Source organism: Chiloscyllium plagiosum, chromosome 15 (assembly GCF_004010195.1).
Source record: "Chiloscyllium plagiosum isolate BGI_BamShark_2017 chromosome 15, ASM401019v2, whole genome shotgun sequence".
NCBI lineage: Eukaryota > Metazoa > Chordata > Chondrichthyes > Orectolobiformes > Hemiscylliidae > Chiloscyllium > Chiloscyllium plagiosum.
Window position 1 is genome coordinate 79,738,406 of NC_057724.1, and position 23,586 is coordinate 79,761,991.

Below are 23,586 nucleotides of genomic sequence, written 5' to 3' on the forward strand. Positions count from 1 at the left end.
GTAGGCTCCAGCACAAGCTGTTCTAAGAATCCATCTCAGAGGCACTCCACAAAGTCTCTTTCTTGAGGTCCAATACCATCCTGATTCTCCCAGTCTATCTGCATGTTGAAATCCCCCATAACAACTGTAGTGACATCTTTGCGACAGGCCAATTTCAGCTCCTGATTCAACTTTCATCCGACATCTGGACTACATCCGGGCCTGTAGATAACTCCCAAGAGGGTCTTTTTACCCTTAGTATTTCTCAGCTCTATCCATACTGACTCTATATCCCCTGATTCTAGGTTCCCCCCGCGCAAGGGACTGAATATCATCCCTTACCAGCATGGCCACCCCACCCCCTCTGCCTGTCAGTCTGTCCTTACAATAGCAGGATGTGGTGTATGTGGATTTTAGCGAGGCGTTTGATAAGGTTCCCCATGGTAGGCCTGTTCAGAAAGTAAGAAGGCATGGGATACGGCGAGATCTGCCTGTCTGGATACAATTGGCTGACCCATAGAGGACGGAGGAGGGTAGTAGATGGAAAGTATTCAGCCTGGAGCTCAGTGACCAGTAGTGTTCCACAGGGATCGGTTTTGGGACTTCTGCTCTTTGTAATTTTTATAAATGACTTCGATGAGGAAGCGGAAGGGTGAGTTAATTTGCTGATGACATGAAGATTGGTGGAGTTGTGGATAGTGTGGAGGGCTGTTGTAGGTTGCAACGGGACATTGACAGGATGCAGAGCTGGGCTGATAAGTAGCAGATGGAATTCAACCTGAAAAAGTGTGAAGTCACTCACTTTGGAAGGTCAAATTTGAGTATTGAATACAGGGTTAAAGGATTCTTGACATTGTGGAGGTACAGAGGGATTTTGGGGTCCATCTCCATAGATCCCTCAAAGTTGCCCCCCCAAGTTGATGGGGTTGTTAGGAAGGCTTATGGTGTGTTAGCTTTCATTAGCAGGGGGATTGAGTTTAAGAGCTACAAGATTGTGCTGCAGCTCTATAGAGCCCTGGTTAGACCACACTTGGAATATTGTGTTCACTTCTGGTCACCTCATTATAGGAAGGATCTGGAGGCTTTAGAGAGGGTGCAGAGGAGATTTACCAGGATGTTGCCTGGACTGGAGGGCATGTCTTATGAAGACAGGTTGAGGGAGCTAGGGCTTTTCTCATTGGAGTAAGGAAGGATGAGAGGTGACTTGATAGAGGTGTACAAGATGATGAGAGGCATAGATAGAGTGAATAACCAGAGACTTTTTCCCAGGGCGGAAATGTGAATCAGAAGGGGGCATAACTTTAAGGTGATTGGATGAAGGTTTGGAGAGATGTCAGAGGTAGGTTCATTACTCAGAGAGTGGTGAGTGCATGGAATGCACTGCCAGCAGTGGTAGTAGAGACAGATACACTAGGGACATTTAAGTGACTCTTAGATAAGCACACGGAAGTTTGTACAATGAAGGGTATGTAGGTTAATCTGATCTTAGAATCGGATAAAAGGCCAGCACAACATCGATGGCTGATGGGCCTGTCCTGTACTGTTCTATGTTCTATTTCATTGGGGATGGGTCAGAGAGAGTTCGCTAGGATGATCCCTGGTATGGGGAGGGATTGTCTTAGGAACAAAGGCTAAACAGTTTGGGGCTGTACTCACTGGAGTTGAGAGGAATGGGAGGTGATCTCATTGAAACAATGGAATCTTCAGGAGCTTGTCAGGGTCAATGCTGAGAAGATGTTTCTCCTGCAGGGCCAGAGGGCACAGTCTCAAAGTAAAGGGGCACCAATTTCAGGCTGAGATGAGGAGGGATTTCTTCTCTCAGAGGGTTGTTAGTCTTTGTAACTCCTTTCCACAGAGAGCTGTGGGGGCAGAGTCCCTGTGGATATTGAAGGCTGAGAGAGATTCTTGATTAAGGGTTATAGGGAAAAGGCAGAAAAGTAGATGCGAGGAATACCAAATCAGGCAAGATCCTATTGAATGGTGGAGTAGGCTGGAGGGACCTACTGCTGTTCCTATTTCTTATGGTTTTCTGGTCTAATCTTAACTGTAATTCACATGAAAGGGTCTGTAGCTTCAAGAATCACAAGAGCACACCCACAGGTATTGGACAGCATTTCACAAATACTTTGAGTTAGTCTGCCATGAAATGCCTGAATGAAACTGGGATAGTAAATAGGCTAACTGATTGAGTCTCCACCCAAGTCTCTTGTTGCCAAGTTCTTGGTAAAAGTGATAAGGTAGCAGAGTGGAATTCCTTAATTATGAGAGAGGAGGAACTCTCAGCCCCAAATGTCAATCTATTAACAAAATTAACATTTTGTAATTAGGAGCATTGAAGACAAGAATCTAAACTGTAGATTCGAAAGAAAGCTGCCAAGATTGGGGGTAATGATTAAATACGAGGGCAGGAGAGCCAATGGATTTTGTTCAGTGATCCACAAGGCTCCCACTGTGGCATTGCTAGGACCCACACTGGGCAGGGGGCTCATTGTGAGAGGAGAAGGATAGGCTGCTTTCTGGGTAGCTGGAGGGAACAGTCGCTGATTCTAATGTTCTTTCTTAATTTAATCAGGGGATGTGTGTATTGCACATCGCCCTCAAGGAGGTGATGGTGAGCTGCCTTTTTGAACTGTTGTCGCCCATTTAATGGCGGTAGACCCACAATGTTGTCAGGGATAGAGTTCACCCCCTCGTGGAGCCTGATTGAGGGACCAGCATCAGGGAATGAAGCCTGCTGGGAAAAAAACCCTCTTGCCTTTTCTTCTGACTCCATGCTCTGACCACCGTGGGTTCCCTCAGCTATTTCGGTCTCTGGTGGGTGCATCGTTGGCAACAGACAGTGCTCCTAATGGCAGTGGTGGGGAAAGTACCTTGAATTGGTTGGTAGCTCTTTGGGTACGATGTCTTCCACCTGAGAGGAGGCACGAGGCGGCGCCGATACAGTCATCGATGTAGCGGAGGAAAAGGTGGGGGGTGGGGCCAGTGTAGTTGCGGTTAGATTCAGCAAAGGGAATGCAAGACTCTAGCTGGAGCGTAAAATCCATCATTCAGTCAGGATTGCTCTGAAATCATCACTCATTTTCTTTTGAGAACTTAGGTTCTAAAGTAAAAGAGAAAAATGGGTTTTAATTTTTCAGTTATCTGAAGGTCTAACTTTTGATTTGAAAGGTCAGAAAGCAGTTTTAAAAAATGAGTTCAAAAAAATCACAAAACATCATATGATTTCAGCTAAGACATGAGTTTGACTAACCTCCATGAACACCCATGTTAAGGAATAGTGAGCTGAGTCAGCAATTTGTTTCCAGAGTTTGTTGAGAGACACGTACTGAAGATAATAGTATCAAGTGAAAGTGAGGCACATTGACAGAAAGAAACTGATTGTAGCTGTGCTGGCTGACCAGGCAGCATTAACATGGAGGTAGGGCAGTCCCTTCAGCAGGGTTTGAGTGACGATAAGACTATTGTTAAGATAGAAGCACTAAATCTTTCTTTCTGATTTATGTAATGAGATCATTCCAATATATCTGGCTAGTGTAAAATATTTTGTGTTTTTTGTCTGAGAAATTCCTATGATCTTTTCTTAAATTGCATTGGCAGCCTCTTGCCAGTTTGTCCAGTCATCGACCTTCACAATAAAGACAAATAAAAAACTCTGGTCTCTGAAGCCGTGTCTCAGTCTGGGATCTGACTTGCCTAAACAGCTGGGACCTGAGAGTTTGAGAAGAAGTGACAAAGCATTTCCTCCTGCAGAGCGCTGTTTGAAACGTGAATGTGCTGTTATTAACCAGGGGTTTGAACCTGTGAGTCAGGAATTCTAATGTGTCATGAGCTAAGGTTTTGGAAATACATGGTCGAGGACCAGAATGACAGCAGTGTGACATTTAGAACATACAACATAGAAAAGTACAGCACAGAACAGGCCCTTTGGCCATAAAGTTGTGCTGTGGTTTAATCCTAATGTAAAATGTAGTAATTTAACCTACGCACCCCTCAACTCACTGCTATCCATGTGCATGTCTAGCAGTCGCTTAAATGTCCCCAATGACACTGCTTCCACCACCACTGCTGGCAACGCATTCCATGCATTCACAACACAGTGTGTATTTAATACCACTCCTCAGGGTGTTTCGCTGCCAGAATCCAACTGGGTCACCTGACATCTGCTGGAGCAGGTCTCCATTTTGTTGCTTTGAGTTTGATCCAATGATAATCATCACGCAGTCTTTTGGGAGTGATGCAGAAAGCAACAGGGTCAAAGGGCAGGAGGGAGCCAATATATTTCTATCATGGCTACCTCCAGTTTATATCAATGCCTGTTCTCTGGTACCTTCTGTGCAATGACATGTGGAGCAAGACAATATGCGTGCTCCAAGGTGGAGTCCTTTGTCAAATATTCACACCTTGGCTCTATCAGTACACAAACCTCACTATGCAACTGGAACAGAAATGACTGTTAACACTGTAGTTTAACTGCCCTGGAAAGTGGGATTAGTATTGTCAGATTTCTATTGACCAGCATGGATGCAGTAGGCTGAATGGCTTCCTTCTGTGTTATGAACATCTATGTGTCAGTGAAAGGTTTTGTTAAATTGGGAGCAACATTGCCTTCTCAGTTAGAGCTGCTTTCTGCCTCTCAGAAGGGGTCACACTCCCTTACCAAAGTTCTTTGAGTTTTTTTTCTGGTTTAGTTTTTATGCGGGGAATCGCACTTTTCTGACCGGATTAGCATCTGTCCTATATGACTTGGTAGTTTCGGAAACACACATTTTGCAAGGTTTGTTGTTGTTGCCACAGTCTTACCAGACCATAGGGACTGCTCTCTCAGAGAGAAGTGACTGGTGGTGATTTAACCTGAGGGCCACCAGACCTCAGAGTGAGGGAAGAGGTTGAGAAGGAGAGTCAAACAGGTGATGGGAATTGAACCCATGTTGTTAGCATCACACTGCTCTGTAACCAACAATCCAGCCAACTGAGCTGAAGCAATTCACCGCAAGGGCTTTTTCCTAAAATTGCTAATTGAAATTTTCTACAAGGAGCTTCTCAAAGTTCCATAGTCACTAACTGGATTGGAGCTGGTTCAAACTGGGAATTACCTAATCCTCTATCTGCCTCATTACTAACTGTCCCTTATCCTCTGCTGTCATAGCTATCTGACAGACCTGTACTCATTCCATTCCTCCCACCTGTGGCTCTGTTAAAATATATCCATGTGACACAGTCTCTTGCCTCTTCTCTCGTGTATTAAGTCTGTCACTAGAGCAGTTATAGTGCTGCTGACATTTGGTACATGCTTGTGATAGAAACCACCCATCCCTAAAAAACTCCTCATTTCTGATTTAGTTTTACAGGTAGCAATTTCCTCTTGTACTTAGATAGGATTGAAGTTGACAAAGAGGAGGTTTTAGCAATTTTTTGAAGATCTGAAAATAGATAAGACAATTGGGCCAAATGGGATTTATCCTCAGATTTTCTGGGAAGCCAGGGAGAAGATTTCTGAGCCTTTGGCTTTGATCTTCTTCTCTCGACAGGAATAACACCAGAAGACTGGAGGATAGCAAATGTTGTTCCCTTGTTTAAGAAGGGGAGTCGGGAGAGCCCTGGTAATTATAGGCCAGTGAGCCTTACTTTGGTTGGGGGTAAGGTGTTCGAAAAGGTTATAAGAGAAAGGATTTTAATCATCTGGAAAGGAATAATTTGATTAGGGATAGTCAACATGGTTTTGTGAAGAGTGGGTCATGCCTCGCAACCTTATTGCGTTCTTCGAGAAGATGACAAAACAAGTGGATGAAGGTAAAGTGGTTGATGTGGTGTATATGGACTTCAGTAAGGCATTTGATAAGGTTCCACACAGAAGGCTATTGCACAAAATAGAGCTTCAGGACTGAAGATGATTTAGTGGTTTGGATCAGAAATTGGCTAGTTGAAAGAAGACAAGGGTTGTGGTTGATGGGAAATGTTCATCCTGGAACTCAGTTACCAGTAATGTTTTGGGGCCACTGCTGTTTGTCATTTTTATAAATGATCTGGGTGTGGGTGTAGAAGGATGAGTTAGTAAATTTACAAGTGACACTAAGGTGGGCAAAGTTGTGGATAGTGCCGAAGGATGTTGTGGGTTACAGAGGGACATAGGTAAGATATAGAGCTGGAATGAGAGGTGGCAAACGGAGTTTAATGCAGAAAGGTGTGAGCTAATTCACTTTGGAAGAAGTAACAGGAATGCAGAGTACTGAGCTAATGGTAAAATTCTTGGCAGTGTAGATGAGCAGAGAGATCTCTGTGTCCAGGTGCATAAATCCCTGAAAGTTACCACCCAGATTGATAGGGTTGTTAACAAGGCATATAGTGCGTCAGCATTTATTGGTAGGGGGATTGAGTTTCAGAGCCATGAGATCATGCTTCAGCTGTACAAGACACTGGTAAGGCCACACTTGGAGTATTGTGTTCAGTTCTGGTCACTGCATTATAGGAAGGATGTGGAAGCTTTGGAAAGGGTTCAAAGGAGATTTACGAGGATGTTGCCTGGTATGGAGGGAAGGTCTTACGAGGAAAGGCTGAGGGAACTGAGGCTGTTTTCATTGGAGAGAAGAAGGTTGGGAGGTGATTTAATTGAAACATACAAGATAATCAGAGGGTGGACAGTGAGAGCCTTTTTCCTCAGATGGTGATGGCTAGCATGAGGGGACATAACTTTAAGTTGAGGGGTGATAGAAATAGGACAGATGTCGGGGTAGTTTCTTTACTCAGAGAGTAGCAGAGGCGTGGAACAGCCTGTCTGCAACAATAGCAGACTCACCAATTTTAGGGACATTTAAATGGGCATTGGGCTTACATATGGATAATAATGAAACAATCTAAATTAGGTGGGCATCAGATTAATTTCATAGGTCAGCACAACATCGAAGGCTGAAGGGACTGTACAGTGCTGTAACATTCCATGTTCTATGTTGCATTTGTACTTTCATTGCCAGCATTCATCCTACAATACAATTTAGGTAGTTTATCCGTACCTTTTAAAACATACATTTGGTGGGATTTAAGACTAAATCTAAAAGGTATCATCCAAGAACTTCTAATTGTTCCAAGTGGTCCTTTCCAGTGTTGCTGGATAACAGAACGTCAAAGTTAACTACACAATTCGGGCGTTTCTAATTTGCTCCCATTTGCTACCATCAGTCTCTGGAAAGAGACTGGGAACTTCCTTGGCTGAATGGCCCCAGCCAACATTGGGAAAAGATCATTTAGTGTGATCTCTGCAACTTGAGCTATTAAAATAACTTGTGAGTATCGGTTTAAAACATTGATTTTAGTGAGAAACCTGGCACTGCTAACCCTAGTAAAAGCCTTCCAAGTGGGAAATAGTCAGCGTTTATCCACCGATTCGACCTTCCTGTATCATAGAGTAGAATCCCTACAGTGTGGAAGCAGGCCATTTAAGTACACACTAACTCTTCAAAGAATATCCCACCCAGATCCACCCCATTATCCTGCATTTCCCATGGCTAATCCACCTAGCCTGCACATCTTTGTACTGGGGAAGAAAGCCTATGCAGACATAGGGAGAATGTACAAACTCCACACAGGCAGTCACCCAAGGCTGGAATCGAACCTGAGTCCCTGGTGCTGTGAGGTAGCAGTGCTAACCACTGAGCCACAATGCAGCCACTGTACTATTTGGCTGAATGATCAATCTTAGGCACGAGCATGATTGGTGAACTCCATCTACTTTGACTGGATACAACTAGGCTGTTTCCCAACCTGAGCTGGATTTCTGCTTTCACCTGAGCTGGTTTCTGTGAAGCAGTAAAGATGCTGTTTTATCGGAGAAGGCTCTGCTACGTCCACATCACGTGTGGCTAAGCCGCACAGCTCGGTTTCCCTTTAGGGATTCCCTTCCATTCTGTCAGGAGCTTGGTTGAGTCTCCTCATTCTTCTACATCTCAATTTAGCATCCTCATTTAGCATCTGTAATAGGTCTAATTGTTACTTGGTATTAGCAATCAAGCTTTAAGTTAGAGTTGTCACACTGAAGCTTGGGTTTAGTTGCAGACAGAATGATTCTCACCAATTAATGAATTACTGACATTGAGTGTGTGGACACAGAGGGGATTGAGGTCATGAGGGACTGATAGAGTTGCAGCCAATCACCAGCTTGCCCCAATAAAAGCAAAATGCTGTAGATACTTGAGATATGAAATAAAAGCATAAAGTGTGAAAGAAACTCAGCAGGTTTGATTGTATCTGTGGATAGCGATGTTGAGAGTCTGGGTGGGGCTCTTCAGAGTCCAATGGACAGTGATACCATTGTATGGTTGAATTGCCATCTGCTTGAAGCTCTGCACATTTTTCCAATCAGTATTGACTACATTTATGTCTATTTCTAATTTAAACTCTGGCCTCTTGTGTATTCCTGTTTTCATCAGTTCTTCATTGATGTTGAGATCTTCAGTTGACTGGATCTTACACTCTGAAATTGTGACCAGATTAAGAACATGAGGGCATAACAATTAAAAGAAGCAAAACTAGGAAAAGCTTTTTTTTCACATAAATGGTTTGGGTTTGGTATGTACTGCCTGAGAATCTGATTCAGTTGAGGTCCTCAGAAATGTTTGAAACCTGAAGAATCCTCAGTTTTACAGCAGAATGATATTAGGTGGAGTGCTCAATGGAAGAGCTGATGCAGACATGATGGGCTGATTGGCCTCTGTTTGCAATGTAACACTTCAGTGATTTTGTGAAATAGGAAGGCATAGAGTCTAATCTACTAAACATTAGCTCATCAGAGAGAAAGAGGTTCAATTTGGGACTTGGTTAATCCTCCATCTTTGTGTTTACTCTCTCTTTCATTCTCAACTGTTCTAGTCACCTGACACAGTCTGCACTCATCAGTCTCTCCCAGCAGTGGTTTCGTTCCAACATATTCTTGTGACACAACCTATTCTTCCTCTGGTTAGCAATCAAATAATTCACCAAACCTTTCCACTGCCCTGTGTGGACTTCAGAGCCATGCACCTTGGAAAGGCGATTGTACTAACACAATCTCTGGTTGATATGTTTGGAATTTGATGTGCTAACCAGTCCATTTCCTCCTGGTTGTCTGTGATACTATAATGTGTTCTTGAGCCACTCCTGGACACAGATACACTGTCTAATGCAAAGGATGCCTCCCTCTGTCCTAAGAACATTTTCCTTGATTAATTTTTGGGGATCTTCCCTTAGTTCCCATAAACTATGTCAACAGGCTGAAAACTTGTAGCCTTATTCAGTAAATAAATAAATTCCATTTCCTTGCCTCAATCATCAGGATGTCGATAACAATATGCTCTGATCATTGTTCTGAGGGTTTGATAACACCTTTCTAAAACCCCTCGAGTATGGAAATTTTAACTGTTACACTTGGACTGATCATAACTTCTGGAAAAGTTTTAAACGTGTAGTTAGAATTTTGATCAGATCAGCTCTCCATTGATACTCCACATCAAGCTAAGAACTGGATGACTTCTCGATCACTACCTTTAGCAGTGATTGTTCTCAAGGAATAGTACCTGGGAACATGAACACCCACATCCACATCACTAAAAGGATATACTGATATTTCTTGACTTTAGCAGGTACAGATACAATGGGCCTCCTGCTCTGTAAAATTCTACGATTCTATTTGAAAGGGCTGCACACAATCTAGTAGCTCCCTACTAAAGTACTAATTGAATGGCAGGACACTAGGAAGCTCAGAGGAAGAGATGGATCTTGGGATGTGTCCACAAATCCCTGAAGATGGCAGGACAGGTTAATAGAGTCATAGAGACATACAGCATGGAAACAGACCCTTCGGTCCAACTCGTCCATGCCAACCAGATATCCTAAATTAATCTAGTCCCATTTGCCAGCACTTGGCCCATATCCCTCTAAAACCATTCCTGTTCATATACCCATCCAGATGCCTTTTAAATGTGTAATTGAACCAGCCTCCACCAATTCCTTTGGCAGCTCATTCCATACACGCACTATCTTCTGTGTGAAAAAGGTTGCCCCTTAGGTCTCTTTTATATCTTTCCCATCTCAACTTAGACCTCTGCCCTCTCGTTCTAGAATCCCCCAACCCAGGGAAAAGACCTTGGCTATTCACCCTATCCATGCCCCTCATGAATTTATAAACTGCTGTAAGGTCACCCTCAGCCTCTGAAACTCCAGGCATTCAGAACACTTGCCCTTATCAGTCATAAATTGTAAGAACACAGAGGTTATGTTGGAGCTGGACAAAACTTTGGTTAGGCCACAGCTGGAGTTCTGGTCCCCACACTATAGGAAGGATGTGATTGTAATGGAGGGGGTGCAGAGGAGATGCACCAGGATGCTGTCTGGGCTGGAGCATTACAGCGGTGGAGAGAGACTGGATAAGCTCGGGTTGTTTTCTCTGGAGTAGAGAAGGTTGAAGAAGGTCCTGACAGAGATGTATAAGATTATGAGGAGCATGGGTAGGATGGATAGAAAGCAGCTGCTCCCCTTAGTTGAATTGTCAATAACAAAGGAGCATCATTTTAAAGTGAAATTCAGGAGGCTTTAAGGGAATTTGAAGAATCTTCTTTTCACCCAGAGGGTGTGGGGGGTGGGGTCTGCAGTGCACTGCCTGGGAGGGTGGTTGTGGCAGGAAACCCCACTGTCTTTAAAAGTACTTACATTCTCATCCATGTGTCTATCCAGTGACCATTTAAATGCCCTTAAAGTTGGTGAGTCTACTACCGTTGCAGGCAGTGCGTTCCATGTCCCTACTACTCTCTGAGTAAAGAAACTACCTCTGACATCTGTCCTATATCTATCACCCCTCAATTAAAGCTATGTCTCCTCGTGCTCGCCATCACCATTCAAGGAAAAAGGCTTTCACTTTCCACTCTAACTCTCTGATTATCCTATACGTCTCAATTAAGTCACCTCTCAACCTTCTTCTCTCTAACGAAGAAGGCCTCAAGTCCCTCAGCTTTTCCTCATTAGACCTTCCCTCCATTCCAGGCAACATCCTGGTAAATCTCCTCTGAACCCTTTCCAACGCTTCCACATGCTTCTTATAATGCGGTGACCAGAACTGTACGCAATACTCCAAGTGCGGCCACACCAGAATTTTTTACAGCGCAAGCATGATCTCATTGTTCCGAAATGCAATCCCTGTCCAATAATAGCTAACGCACCATATGCCTTGTTAACAACCCTGTCAACCTGGGTGGCAACTTTCAAGGATCTATATTCCTGGACACCGAGATCTCTCTGCTCATCTACACCACCAAAAATCTTACCATTAGCCTGGTACTCCTTATTACTGTTACTCCTTCCAAAGTGAATCACCTCACACTTTCTGCATTAAACTCCATTTGCCACCTCTCAGCCCAACCCAGCAGCTTATCTATGTCTCTCTGTAACCTGCAACATCCTTCAGCACTATCCACAACTCCACTGACCTTAGTGTCATCTGTAAATTTATGAACCCATCCTTCTACGCACTCAGCCAGGTCATTTACAAAAATGACAAACAGCAGTGACCCCAAAACAGATCCTTTCAGTACCCCACGAGTAACTGAACTCCAGGATGAACATTTCCCATCAACCACCACCCTCTGTCTTCTTTCAGCTAGCTAATTTCTGATCGCAACCACTAAATCATCTTCAATCCCATGCCTCTGTATTTTCTACCGTGGGGAACCTTATCAAGTGCCTTACTGAAATCCATATACACCACATTAACCGCTTTACCCTCATCCTTCTGTTTGGTCATCTTCTCAAAGAACTCAATAAGGTTTGTGAGGCACAACCTACCCTTCACAAAACCATGTTGACTATAGCTAATCAACTTATTCCTATCAAGATGATTATAAATCCTATCTATTATAACTCATTCCAACACTTTACCCACAACCGAAGTAAAGCTCACTGGTCTATAATTACCCGGGTTGTCGCTACTCCCCTTGAACAAGGGAACAATATTTGCTATCCTCCAGTGTTCTGGCACTAATCCTGTAGACACTATTCCTGTCACTTTGTCAGTACAGGATTGATGGGCCAAAGAGTTTCTGAATTGTCTGGTTATTGATTCTAAATGGTTCCTCAGAGACTGTGTGTGTGAGAATTGGAATGCTTGTACACTGGATTTCCTGTTGTCAGCTTTGCGACTCCTCCTGGCCAGTAAGAGTGTTTTATCTAACATGCTTGGGACTATGGCATTCCTACATGCCATAACATTTGGACTCCATGGGCTCCCTTTAATGTTTCGTGATGATCTCTGTGTGATACCAATGTTTCATCCACTCATCATCTGTAGGTCTTTGAGGATTTTTTCACTTCCTAAATCAGAATTCCATTTTCCATTTTATACCGTTCCTGAACTCCCTCCCTCTATTTCATCTTAAGCTTGAACTGAATGAGCTCCTCTCAATATCTTGGCATCAGCTCACTGAATCTCGATCCGAGCAGACTTATCGAGATTATCCAAATCCCCACAGAAGGTTTCAGATGATCAAATATCTGTCTCTACAGCCAACATGACCTGTGATAATTGAATATTTTTTATCCATTGTTCAGGGCAGTACAGATAAAGGAAACACTTCCCTAACCTTTTCCTGCAACTACTCTGTTTTATTGACCTCAAACAGCCTTCGGGATCCATTGCTTTGATCAAATAATTCCCTTGGAGTAAGTTGGCTCTGTGAATGGGTAAACTGTAGACAACACCAACAGTACAGTTATAGATGTACGGTCACTCTGAGTGACCTTGATATGGGGGTATATACGCCCCACTCATACTATTCAACAAAAATTGAACATCCATGTAACTTGTTGGTAGAAAGGTTATGCTTTGCTCCAGCAAGAGGGTTTAAAGATGCTTCTGTATCTCTAAGAATAACTATTTACTTGATTCATTTGCGAGAAAATAGTAACTTTTTTTTCAGTTGACAAGAATTCCCCATGCCTGTAAGATAGTGCAGAGGAAGTCAACAATCTATCTGCCACGTCTATACTTTTCACTCAGAGCTACAATTCACTCTGTTGCATTCTTGATCTGGCCTCCTGTACTGATTGTACACTCCCCTCCACAACCCCCACCACCACCACTCTCCCTGCAACTTCAATCAAACCACTCAAAGTTGTCCCACCTTGCGGCATTGGAGGTGCTTAAGCCCCTGGATATCAGGGACAGCAAAGGCCAAATGGCCTCCAGCTGCTGCTATTTTGGATGTTCTCTATCAGTTCCACCCTCAGTGCCTTCCCTTCAGGCCTGCAGAGGAGATCCTGGGGACATTGCCAGCTGTCCCTAGCACTAGCCTTCCTTTCATACGCTCACTTTCTAACCTTCTCAGGTTTGTGGGAGATCTAGGAAAAGGTTTTGGATTTGTGGACCAGTTTGCAGTCATTGGTTATTTCGGCTTCACTTACTGCAGTTACAACTATTCAGTTTTCTATGTGAGTTCATACAAATGGAGGGAGTACATTTTAAAACTCCTCAAAGAGAATGATTTTCCCGAAGTCTCATACAAGACTTGACCTTTAATGTCCAAAGGTCAAAGTTCTTTCCTTCCTTTACCTTTCTCAAATAGATGTCATGCTGCCCAGGCAGCTTCCAGTATTCCAAAGTTTTTGCCTCATACGTGTTGCAAATCTGTTTGAACTCTGTCCCATTTAGCACGGTGACAGTGCCACACAACACAATGGAGGGTATTCTCAATCTGAAAGTGGGACTTCATCTCCACAAGGACTGTGCGGTGGTCACTCTAACCGATACTGGCATGGACAGGTGCACCTGCAGCTGGCAGGTTGGTAAGGATGAGGTCAGGTATGTTTTTCCCTCTTGTTGATCCCCTCACCACCTGCCGCTGACCCAGTCCAGCAGCGATGTCCTTTAGGACCCGACCAGCTCGATCAGTAATGCTGCTGCCGAGCCACTCTTGGTGATGGGACATTAAATCCACCACCCAGAGAACACTCTGTGCCCCTGCCACCCTCAGCGCTTCCACCAAATGTTGTTTAACCTGGAGGCATACGGATTTATCAGCTGAGGACTTTGTGCATTTTGAATTATTTTTGTTAAATGTTGTTAGCTTGAGATGGGTCACTCCTGTTGCCTTCATATCTTTCCCTAGAGAATGAAACAATAATTGGTTGATGACATTGGCAAGGAAAAAATTTCCAGGATATAAATTATGTGAAATTTAGTTGTTATGCAACTGGCCCACGACTGACTCAGCAATGCGCAATACATTGTGGAGAGTGGGATGGAGTGATCTTCATTCTATATAAGCATGAAGAATAGGTGGCACCGAATGTGGTGATCAAATATCTATCTTTGATTATGTGAGCCTGCTTACTACTGCTGCTCACTGTGCTTGATTGGTCTTTTGTTGTTTCAGATTATTTCATTTCAAATGAAGTCCTTAGTTTTTACAAGGGGAGGAAAGTTGTGTTCAGTTGTTCTGTGTTTGATTATGTGAGGCTGTTTGCTATTGATACTCACCATTTTATTGGTTAATGTGGGATCAGGGAGAGGTAAACAATTTTTGGGAAGATGCTGAAGATGATGTCTGGGTTGACATGTGGATAATATCTGTTACACACGTAGAAACCAAGACAGAAACTGCTGGAGAAACTCAGCGGGTCTGTCAGCATCTGTGGAGAGAGAAACAGTTAATGTTTCAGGTTCAAAGACCCTTTTGTAGGTATCAATGTTACCTCTGCATTACTCTGAGATAGAAAACATAACAACAGTGAGCCAAAAGCCTGCTTACAACCCTGCCTGCATTTTATGCTGCAGGGTCATCCTCACCTGTTTGACACTATCACAGAGTCGAAATGACCCACCAGTGGTTTTTAAATTAGATTTTCCATGAAGCAATCAATCTTCAGAAAAGACCAGTGCTGAATATATTTTCAGCTCACAAACTATAATCTCACCCATTTACTACTGTGTGACAATTCTTGCCTTGTAATAGTTCTTAATTTCAAATGTCATTCTGCAGTCCTGCCCTGGATTCAAAATCATTCTGCTGAGTTCAGTACGCCAAAATGTCCAGAATGTCTGTAATAGAACTGCATTATTTTGCTGTCAATCCCATTGGAAGCTGGAGTAATTGAATAATAGGTGTATAGAAAAGGGATGGAGAACAGTGTGTTTCCTTACTACAAGCAGTCATGAATCAATCTTTCTGTTGCCAGTGAAGATTGGTTTGATTTTGTTATTCTCTGGCTGTGATTACCTTTAGCCAACAGGCCTGTATTGGCTCTCTCAGCCTCTGTGACAGCAGCCCTGGATATTTTTCTGGATTATTCTTCAACCATGTGAAGGGAATCTAAGGCTAGCATCAAAATGGGGGAATTGTGGGGCTGAGTCAACTACCCAGTGAGCCTGTTCTACTTTATCAACAGGAGTTTGACCATTTCGGTCCCTCAAATTCATTTGGCCAATAAATGCCCCGTATCCATTAATGTGTTTACTTTTCATTAACAAATCTCACATTTATAATTAATAACTGATCTAACGGAAGGAAGTCGCAAATTTCTGCTATTGTCAAAATGTTTTCTAATCTCTCTTCTGTAAAGCCCAGGTTTTAATTTGTTGATTCATGTTCTCTGGTCCATCCATTAGAAATAGTTTCTTTTTATCTACACCATCGATCACTCTAACATGTTGCAAACTTTGGTCAATGGGGAGGTGATGGCTTAATGGTATTATTGCTGGTCTGTTAATGCAGAGACTCAGGCCGAACAAAGAACAAAGAGCATTACAGCACAGGAACAGGCCCTTCGGCCCTCCAAGCCTGCACCGATCCAAATTCTCTATCTAAACCTGCCATCAATTTTCCAAGGATCTATATCCCTCTGCCCCCTGCCCATTCATGTATCTGTCTAGACACATCTTAAATGCTGCTATCATTCCCACCTCTACCACCTCCACCGGCAACATGTTCCAGGCCCCCACCATCCTCTTGTGTAAACTTAAACTTTTCCCCTCTCACTTTGCATATCTCCCTTAAACTTTTCCCTCTCACTTTGAGCTCGTAGCTGCTAGTAATTGAGTCCCCCACTCTGGGAAAAAGCTCCTTGCTATCCACCCTGTCTATACCTCTCAGAATTTTGTAGGCCTCAATCAGGTCCCCCGAAGAGAAAGTGAGGACTGCAGATGCTGGAGATCAGAGCTGACAATGTGCTGCTGGAAAAGCGCAGCAGGTGAGGCAGCATCCAAGAAACAGGAGAATCGACGTTTCGAGCATAAGCCCTTCTTCAGGCGCTTTTCCAGCAACACATTTTCAGCTCAATCAGGTCCCCCCTCAACCCCCATCTTTCTAATAAAAATAATCCTAATCTATTCAACCTCTCTTCATAGCTAGCACCTTCCATACAAGGCAACATCCTGGTGAACCTCCTCTGTACCCTCTCCAAAGCAACCACTTCCTTTTAGTAATGTGGCGACCAGAACTGTACGCAGTATTCCAAATGTGGCCAAACCAAAGTCCTGTGCAACTGTAACATGACCTGCCAGCTCTTGTACTAAATACCCCGTCCAATGAAGGAAAGCATACCGTATGCCTTCTTGACCACTCTACTGACCTGCGTTGCCACCTTCAGGGTATAATGGACTTGAACATCCAGATCTCTCTGTATATCAATTTTCTCCAGGACTTTTCCATTCACTGTATAGTTCACTCTTGAATTGGATCTTCCAAAATGCAACACCTCGCATTTGCCTGGATTGAACTCCATCTGCCATTTCTCTGGCCATCTCTCCAATCTATCTATATTTTGCTGTATTCTCTGGCAGTCCCCTTCACTATCTGCTACTCCACCAATTTTAGTGTCATCTGCAAACTTGCTAATCAGACCACCTCTACCTTCCTCCAGATCATTTATGTATAATACAAACAACAGTGGTCCCATCACGGATCCCTGTGGGTCACAATTCTCCATTTTGAGAAACTCCCTTCCACTACTACTCTCTATCTCCTGCTGCCCAGCCAGTTCTCTATCCATCTCGCTAGTACACCCTGGACTCCAGGTAATTTCACTTTCTCCATTAGCCCATCATGGGGATCCTTATCAAATGCCTTACTGAAGTCCATGTTTATGACATCCACAACCCTTCCCTCATCAATCAACTTTGTCACTTCCTCAAAGAATTCTATTAAGTTGGTAAGACATGACCTTCCCTGCACAAAACCATGTTGTCTATCATTAGTAAGCCCATTGTCTTCCAAATGGGAATAGATCCTATCATTCAGTATCTTCTTCAGCAGCATCCCTACTACTGACATCAGGCTCACCTGTCTATAATTGTCTAGATTATCACTGCTACCATTCTTAAACAAGGGGATAACATTAGCCATTCTTCAGTCCTCCAGGCCCTCACCCACATTCAAGGTAATAATGTGGGGTTCTGTGTTCAAATCTTGTCTCTGCACTTGGGGGGAAATTAAAATCCAATAAAAATCTGGGATTAAAAGTCTAATTAAGACCATGAATCAATTGCCAATTTTTGGGGAAAACCCATCTGGTTCACTAATGTCCTTTAGGGAAGGGACCTGCCATCCTTACCTAATCTGGCTGATATGTGACTCCAGACCCACAGCAATGGGGTTGACTCTTAACTGCCCTGTGGGCAATTAGGGAAGGGCAATAAATGCTGGGCTAGCCAGTGACACTCTCACCCTGTGAATGAACAAAAAGTAAATTGCCCCGATCCATTTTTGTTTTCTCTGGCCTGAAGAGATTCTAAATCTCCTGTTTGTATTTTTTTTGTACTTTAACACTACAGTCATACAGCAGTAGTGCTGCCCTGAGCCATCTATACCCTCATTTCTTTAATATTTCCTTGCAATGTAGCCCTTGAAGTGCAGTTGAGTAACAAAGCCTTATTGGGTCAGTGGGTATGTCTGGGTAGAAGGGTACTCTCCCATCCCTCTTTCCTTCACCAGGTCTAAAGGCTAGTTTGCTTTATGGTGCAGAGGAAGACCACTAGTGAGTCTTGATGAGAAGAGGCCCTAAGTTTAAAAGACATAGCTTATTGCATGATAGCTATCAAGTACACATTGCATTAGCTGGTTAAACATTGCTACAACATGTAATGATGATACAAGTAATCCCCTACAAGCTTCAGAGCTATTTTCCCAATTTCCTGACCCAAGGTGAGTCGGTTAGGTGGTGCTTAATGTTGTCTCCAAAAACTAACCCTTTAAGGTTAACCTACTACAACAATTATAACAATGAATCTACCCACCACCCAGCTGCTCATCGATTCTGCCCAGTAGGATGCTGGGGGAGATGTGCGGGAAGAACTGTGGGGTCAGGTTGAGGGTGGGGGGTTGGAATGGCAGTTGCATCTCTTCGCTCTCTAACTTTACCAGTTGTGTTTCCCCATCTTTTGGGCGGTATTATCAAAGTTTATTGAGAGGAATCTCCTTTGTGGAATTTCAGTTCTTCGAGATCCTGTTAATGTGTTAGGACCTGAGTGACTGACTGTTTTTTAAAGAGTGTTCTTGTTGATTCAGATAGAGCTTGGGATAGACAATTATCAAGCTGGAACTGAACCAGATATCCAATACTTCAGGTGTGGCTCAATAGTTACCTGGAGCGTCCAGATCTCCCCCTGAATGGGAGTGATAGGAAACCATCCCACCCAGTGGTCATTGGGTTTATACCCTGGGTAGTTCAGAGTAAATTTGGATGGAAGTCTGAACTTAACGCAATGTGTGCACTTTGCTGCCTCAGTGTAATGTTAAAATGACCTGCTTAATATGGGATGGGAGTCATATACAGTCCAACCCGATAATGGTCATAAAGTCCTGAGGATAGGAATGAACCAGTTGGGTTTTGTAAGAATTCACCAGTTTTTACAGTCATTTTATTTCAATTTATAAATAATCTATTTTATTATTTGTTGTGGTATATGATTTAGACAGTTGGTTTTAATAAAGTGATAACAAAAAGAGAGAGATTGCATTCATGTAGAGCCTTTCACATCCCCACTCCATTCCAATCGATGTACTTTTAATATGTAGTAATTATTGTTACATCGGTACATGTGACAGGCAACCACCAATCAGCAAGGCTGTATGGAAGAAGTGGGTGCACAGCCAGGGAGACCAGAATGATACAGATATGTGAATCACAGCAGGAGGCCATTCAGACCCTCAAAACTACTCCTCTGTTTGAGAAGATCACAGCTGATTTGATTGTGACCTCAATACCTTTCTGCCTGCTCCCCCCCCCTTTAACCCCCTCATTCATTAAGAATCTCTCCAGCTTTACAAAGGATTCACTGGTTCAGGGAATTCATTCTGTGGTTGCATTTCTGTAGAGCTCTGATTTGAATGAGCATCCTCCCTTAAAGAGTAGCAACTTAATGATGATTGTGTTTTTTTCCTTTCTTTCTGTCACCAGGAACACTTCACACCAGAATGCAGGTTCAAGGAATCGGTATTTGAAAACTACTATGTGACCTACTCATCCATGTTGTATAGACAGCAGCAGTCTGGAAGGGGCTGGTACTTGGGACTTAACAAGGAGGGCGAAATCATGAAAGGAAACCACGTGAAGAAAAATAAACCAGCAGCCCACTTCCTCCCCAAACCATTAGAAGGTAATCACTCAACAAAATTCTTGGTTTTAACTTGCACTGTGAGCACCTGGAAACAGGCAATTAACCAGAGATCAGGTTCATCTATAATCTGGTCGATATTGGTTGAAAAGAATGATTGAATATTGTAGAGATGCTATGGGAGCTACAGTTAAGAGGAGCTCTATGCTAGCATTCTATTAAAGTCTTAATTACCTGTTTGCTTCCTGACATCTCTCTGCTTCCTCTTCCAATCCAGAACCTACTCCTTTTTTAAATCACGGGGCACATTGCACCCCAGCAGTCACAAGCAATAAGCTGTTTCCATCTCTAATGCGTTGAAAAGTTTTGTCTGCATCCCCTCACCTTCTTTGTGTGGTAATCTTAAGTTAATAATCCTTCTCACTAGTTTATCAATCAGTACAGACGGTCGGACACATTTTATCCTCTCAAATCCATCCTTTATTTCCAAACATTTAAGAATCCTCGAGGGAAAAAGAAAGTCTCCATTTCTCTCTACACTTTTGTCCATGATTCTAAAAATTGGGACAAGGGGACATATCCCAACTTTCAATGAAATTGTGGCCAATCTGTGTCCTAATGGCTCTGCATTCAACCCCTATCCCTTCATATATGCAATTGGCAAAAATCTATCCATCACAGAGTTAAGACTAGATCTAGCATTAACTGTAGTTTGCAAAGGAGAGTTCCTCTTCCCCCACAATGTTGTGTGTGTGGAATTGTTTCTGAGCTGCATTTTGAAATGACTGTCTATCATTGTTGAACCTGAAGGTCACAAAATCTTTAGCAGCAGCAAATCTGAGGCAGTGTCGAAACATTTAAAAGCTCCTCAGACAGCACCTTCCAAACTTACGAGCACTTCCATTCAGAAGGACAAAGGCAGCATATACATGGGAACACCACCCTGTCTGATCCACTCACCATCCTGACTTGGAAATATATCACCGTTCCTTCACTGTCGCTGGGTCAGAATCCTGGAATTCCCTCCCTCAGGGCATTGTGGGTCAACCCACAGCACAGGGACTGCAGCGGTTCAAGAAGGCAGTTCACCCCCACCTTCTCAAGGGGCAACTAGGGACGGGCAGTAAAAGCTGGGCCCAGCCAGTGATGTCCATGTCCCACAGATGAATAAAAATATGCTAAGAAGATGGAAGTTGATAACTTTGGTATAGGTGTGGATATGTGGTTAGAACATATCTTCAGAGAAAACGTAACAGCACAGTTGTAATTTCAGTTGATTCAGATTTTTGATATTTTGGTTTTAAATGTTCTAATGATTAGTTTATTGATCTTATTGTCATTTGGCTTTGAGAAGGTGATAGAACATAGAACATTACAAAGCAGTACAGGCCCTTCGACCCCTGATGTTGTGCCAACCTGTGAAACCAATCTGAAACCCATCTAACCTACACTATTCCACTTTCATCCATACATTTATCCAATGACTTTTTAAATGCCCTGAAAGTTGGTGAGCCTACTACTGTTGCAGGCAGGGCGTCCCATGCCCCTACTACTCTCTGAGTAAAGAAACTATCTCTGACATCTGTCCTATATCTATCACCCCCCAATTTAAAGCTATGTCCCCTCGTGCTAGCCATCACCACCTGAGAAAAAAAGCTCTCACTGTCCACTCTATCTAACCCTCTGATTATCTTACATGTCTCAATTAAGTCACCTCTCAACTTTCCTCTCTCTAATGAAAACAGCCTCCAGTCCCTCAGCCTTTCCTCATAAGACCTTCCCTCCATACCAGACAACATCCTGGTAAATCTCCTCTGCACCCTTTCCAAAGCTTCCACATCCTTCCTATAATGTGGTGACCAGAACTATATGCAGTTCTCCAAATGCAGCCGCACCAGAGTTTTGTGCAGCTGCAGCATGATCTCATGGTTCCCAAACTCAATCCTTCTACCAATGTAAGATAACACATCGTAGGCCTTCTTAACAACCCTATCAACCTGGGTGGCAATTTTCAAGGGTCTCTCTGCTCATCTACACTACCAAGAATCTTCCCATTAGCCCAGTACTCTGCATTCCTGTTACTCCTTCCAAAGTGAATCACCTCACACTTTTCCACATTGAACTCCATTTGCTACCTCTCAGACCAGCTCTGCAGCTTATCACATCCCTCTGTAATCTGCAACATCCTTCGTCACCGTCCAGAACTCCACTGACCTGACTGTCATCCACAAATTTACTAACCCATCCTTCTATGCCCTCATCCAGGTCATTGATAAAAATGACAAACAGCAGTGGACCAAAACAGATCCTTGTGGTACACAACGAGTAACTGAACTCATGTGATGGGATGCAACATTATTTATTCACCATAGTTGAGATCTGGGGGAGAGTTTGGAATTGTTTGTTACAGTGTAGGTGGATCGCATTGTCATCCTTATGCAAAGTAACACCATGCTCTGAGTGATAGTGAATACGTGCATTTGATTTTGGTCTGTTGCTAGCACTGGTGGTTGTGAAATTGTTAGGATCAAAAGAGCCGGAGATACCCAGCACCGAAGCTGCCAAGCATTCGAGGGCATCCTTTGTTAAAAATGAATCTGCAGACTGTAACAGATTCCTAACTTCTGGTTTAAGTGTGTATGGCAACTCCAAAGAAACTGAATGTACATTGCCCTTTCCAAAACACTGTACATTCGGGCAGCTTTACAAAGCTCTGCTTGACACAATGGTCAGGTTATCATTAGATTTCTCAGATTTTGTCTTCCCTTCCTCTGAACTTTATCTTCTGGATCTGTCATTGGACATTAGCCTTGAATGTTTGAATGCTACTTTCTTGACGTATTTGTGAGCTTGAGTGGTGCTGCCAAGCGATGAAGGCTGCCCAGCCTTGCTCCTAATGAGCCTTATGTTTCAGTAGAGAAGAAGATGATGGTACAGGGAGAAAGTCAATGGTCTCATAATCCAGAGGGCTTGGCTCATGGTCTGGGGAAGTGGGTTCCAATCTTACCAAGGGCAGCTAGTGAAACTTAAATTCAGTTAATAACTAAATCTAACTAGTCTCTTATAATGATGACCATACTGACTATGTTTGCTTAATGTAAAACCACATCTAGGTGGAAGGAAATCTACTATCCTTACCTGCTCTGGTCTATGTGTGACTCCAGACCCACAGTAATATAGTTGACTGTGAAATGACTGAGCAAGCATTCATGGGAAATTAGGAAAGAACAATAAATGCTGGCCATCCCGATGACACAATACCCCATGAGCTATATACATGACATATCTTTAAAAAAGTACAGTTTATGTCCCAGGTACATATTGAATGCCAACGTCATAGATGTGGGGTATATGTGACTAGTGTATATGGAGCATGTCCTGAGATGTTGGTGCTTGGTATCCAACATAGAGGTCTTTCAGAGAAAGCAGCAAACTGAAGGCACCAGATACCTGCTCGGACTTCCACATTGAGAGTTATCAATATGTTGTTAGTAAAATAGAAAGCTGAATCATCATGAGGCAAGATGTGCTTAACAATTGTTAATCCCTCTTATTGGCATTTTGCCATCTCCTAGCGAGAAATGCACCAATCCGATTGTCAAAAGTTTAACAGATGGGGTGTGTAGGCCCTGATTTTGAGATGAGCCTCGCTAGTCTTCTTGTCCAACTTTGCCACACATCTCCCCATGAGCCATGTCACTCAGACTTCCACTAGAACATAGAACATAGAAAAATACTGCACAGAACAGGCCCTTTGGCCCATGATGTTGTGCTGAGATTTAATCTGAATGTAAAATATAGTAAGTTAACCTACACACCCCTCAACTCACTGCTATCTATGTGCATGTCCAGCAGTCACTTAAATGTCCCGAATGACTCTGCTTCCACTACCACAGCTGGCAACGCATTCCATGCATTCACAACTCTCTGCATAAAGAACCTACCTCTGACGTCTCCTTTATACCTTCCTCCTAATATCTTCAAACTATGACCCCTCGTACCAGTCAATCCTGCCCTGGGGGAAAGTCTCTGGCTATCGACTC

At 43.2% G+C, this 23,586-nt stretch overlaps 1 protein-coding gene across 4 annotated transcripts in view; it reads left to right on the forward strand.

The window, feature by feature from the left end:
- The window catches only part of LOC122557442 (fibroblast growth factor 13-like), a 294,295-nt gene that overhangs the window by 259,020 nt on the left and 11,689 nt on the right, over positions 1-23,586 (forward strand). For all 4 annotated transcript variants that reach the window (XM_043705201.1, XM_043705199.1, XM_043705198.1 and 1 more), the window contains exon 4: positions 19,387-19,585. In XM_043705201.1, coding sequence (XP_043561136.1) covers positions 19,387-19,585 — 199 coding nt within the window. The remainder of the gene's footprint in view (positions 1-19,386; positions 19,586-23,586) is intronic.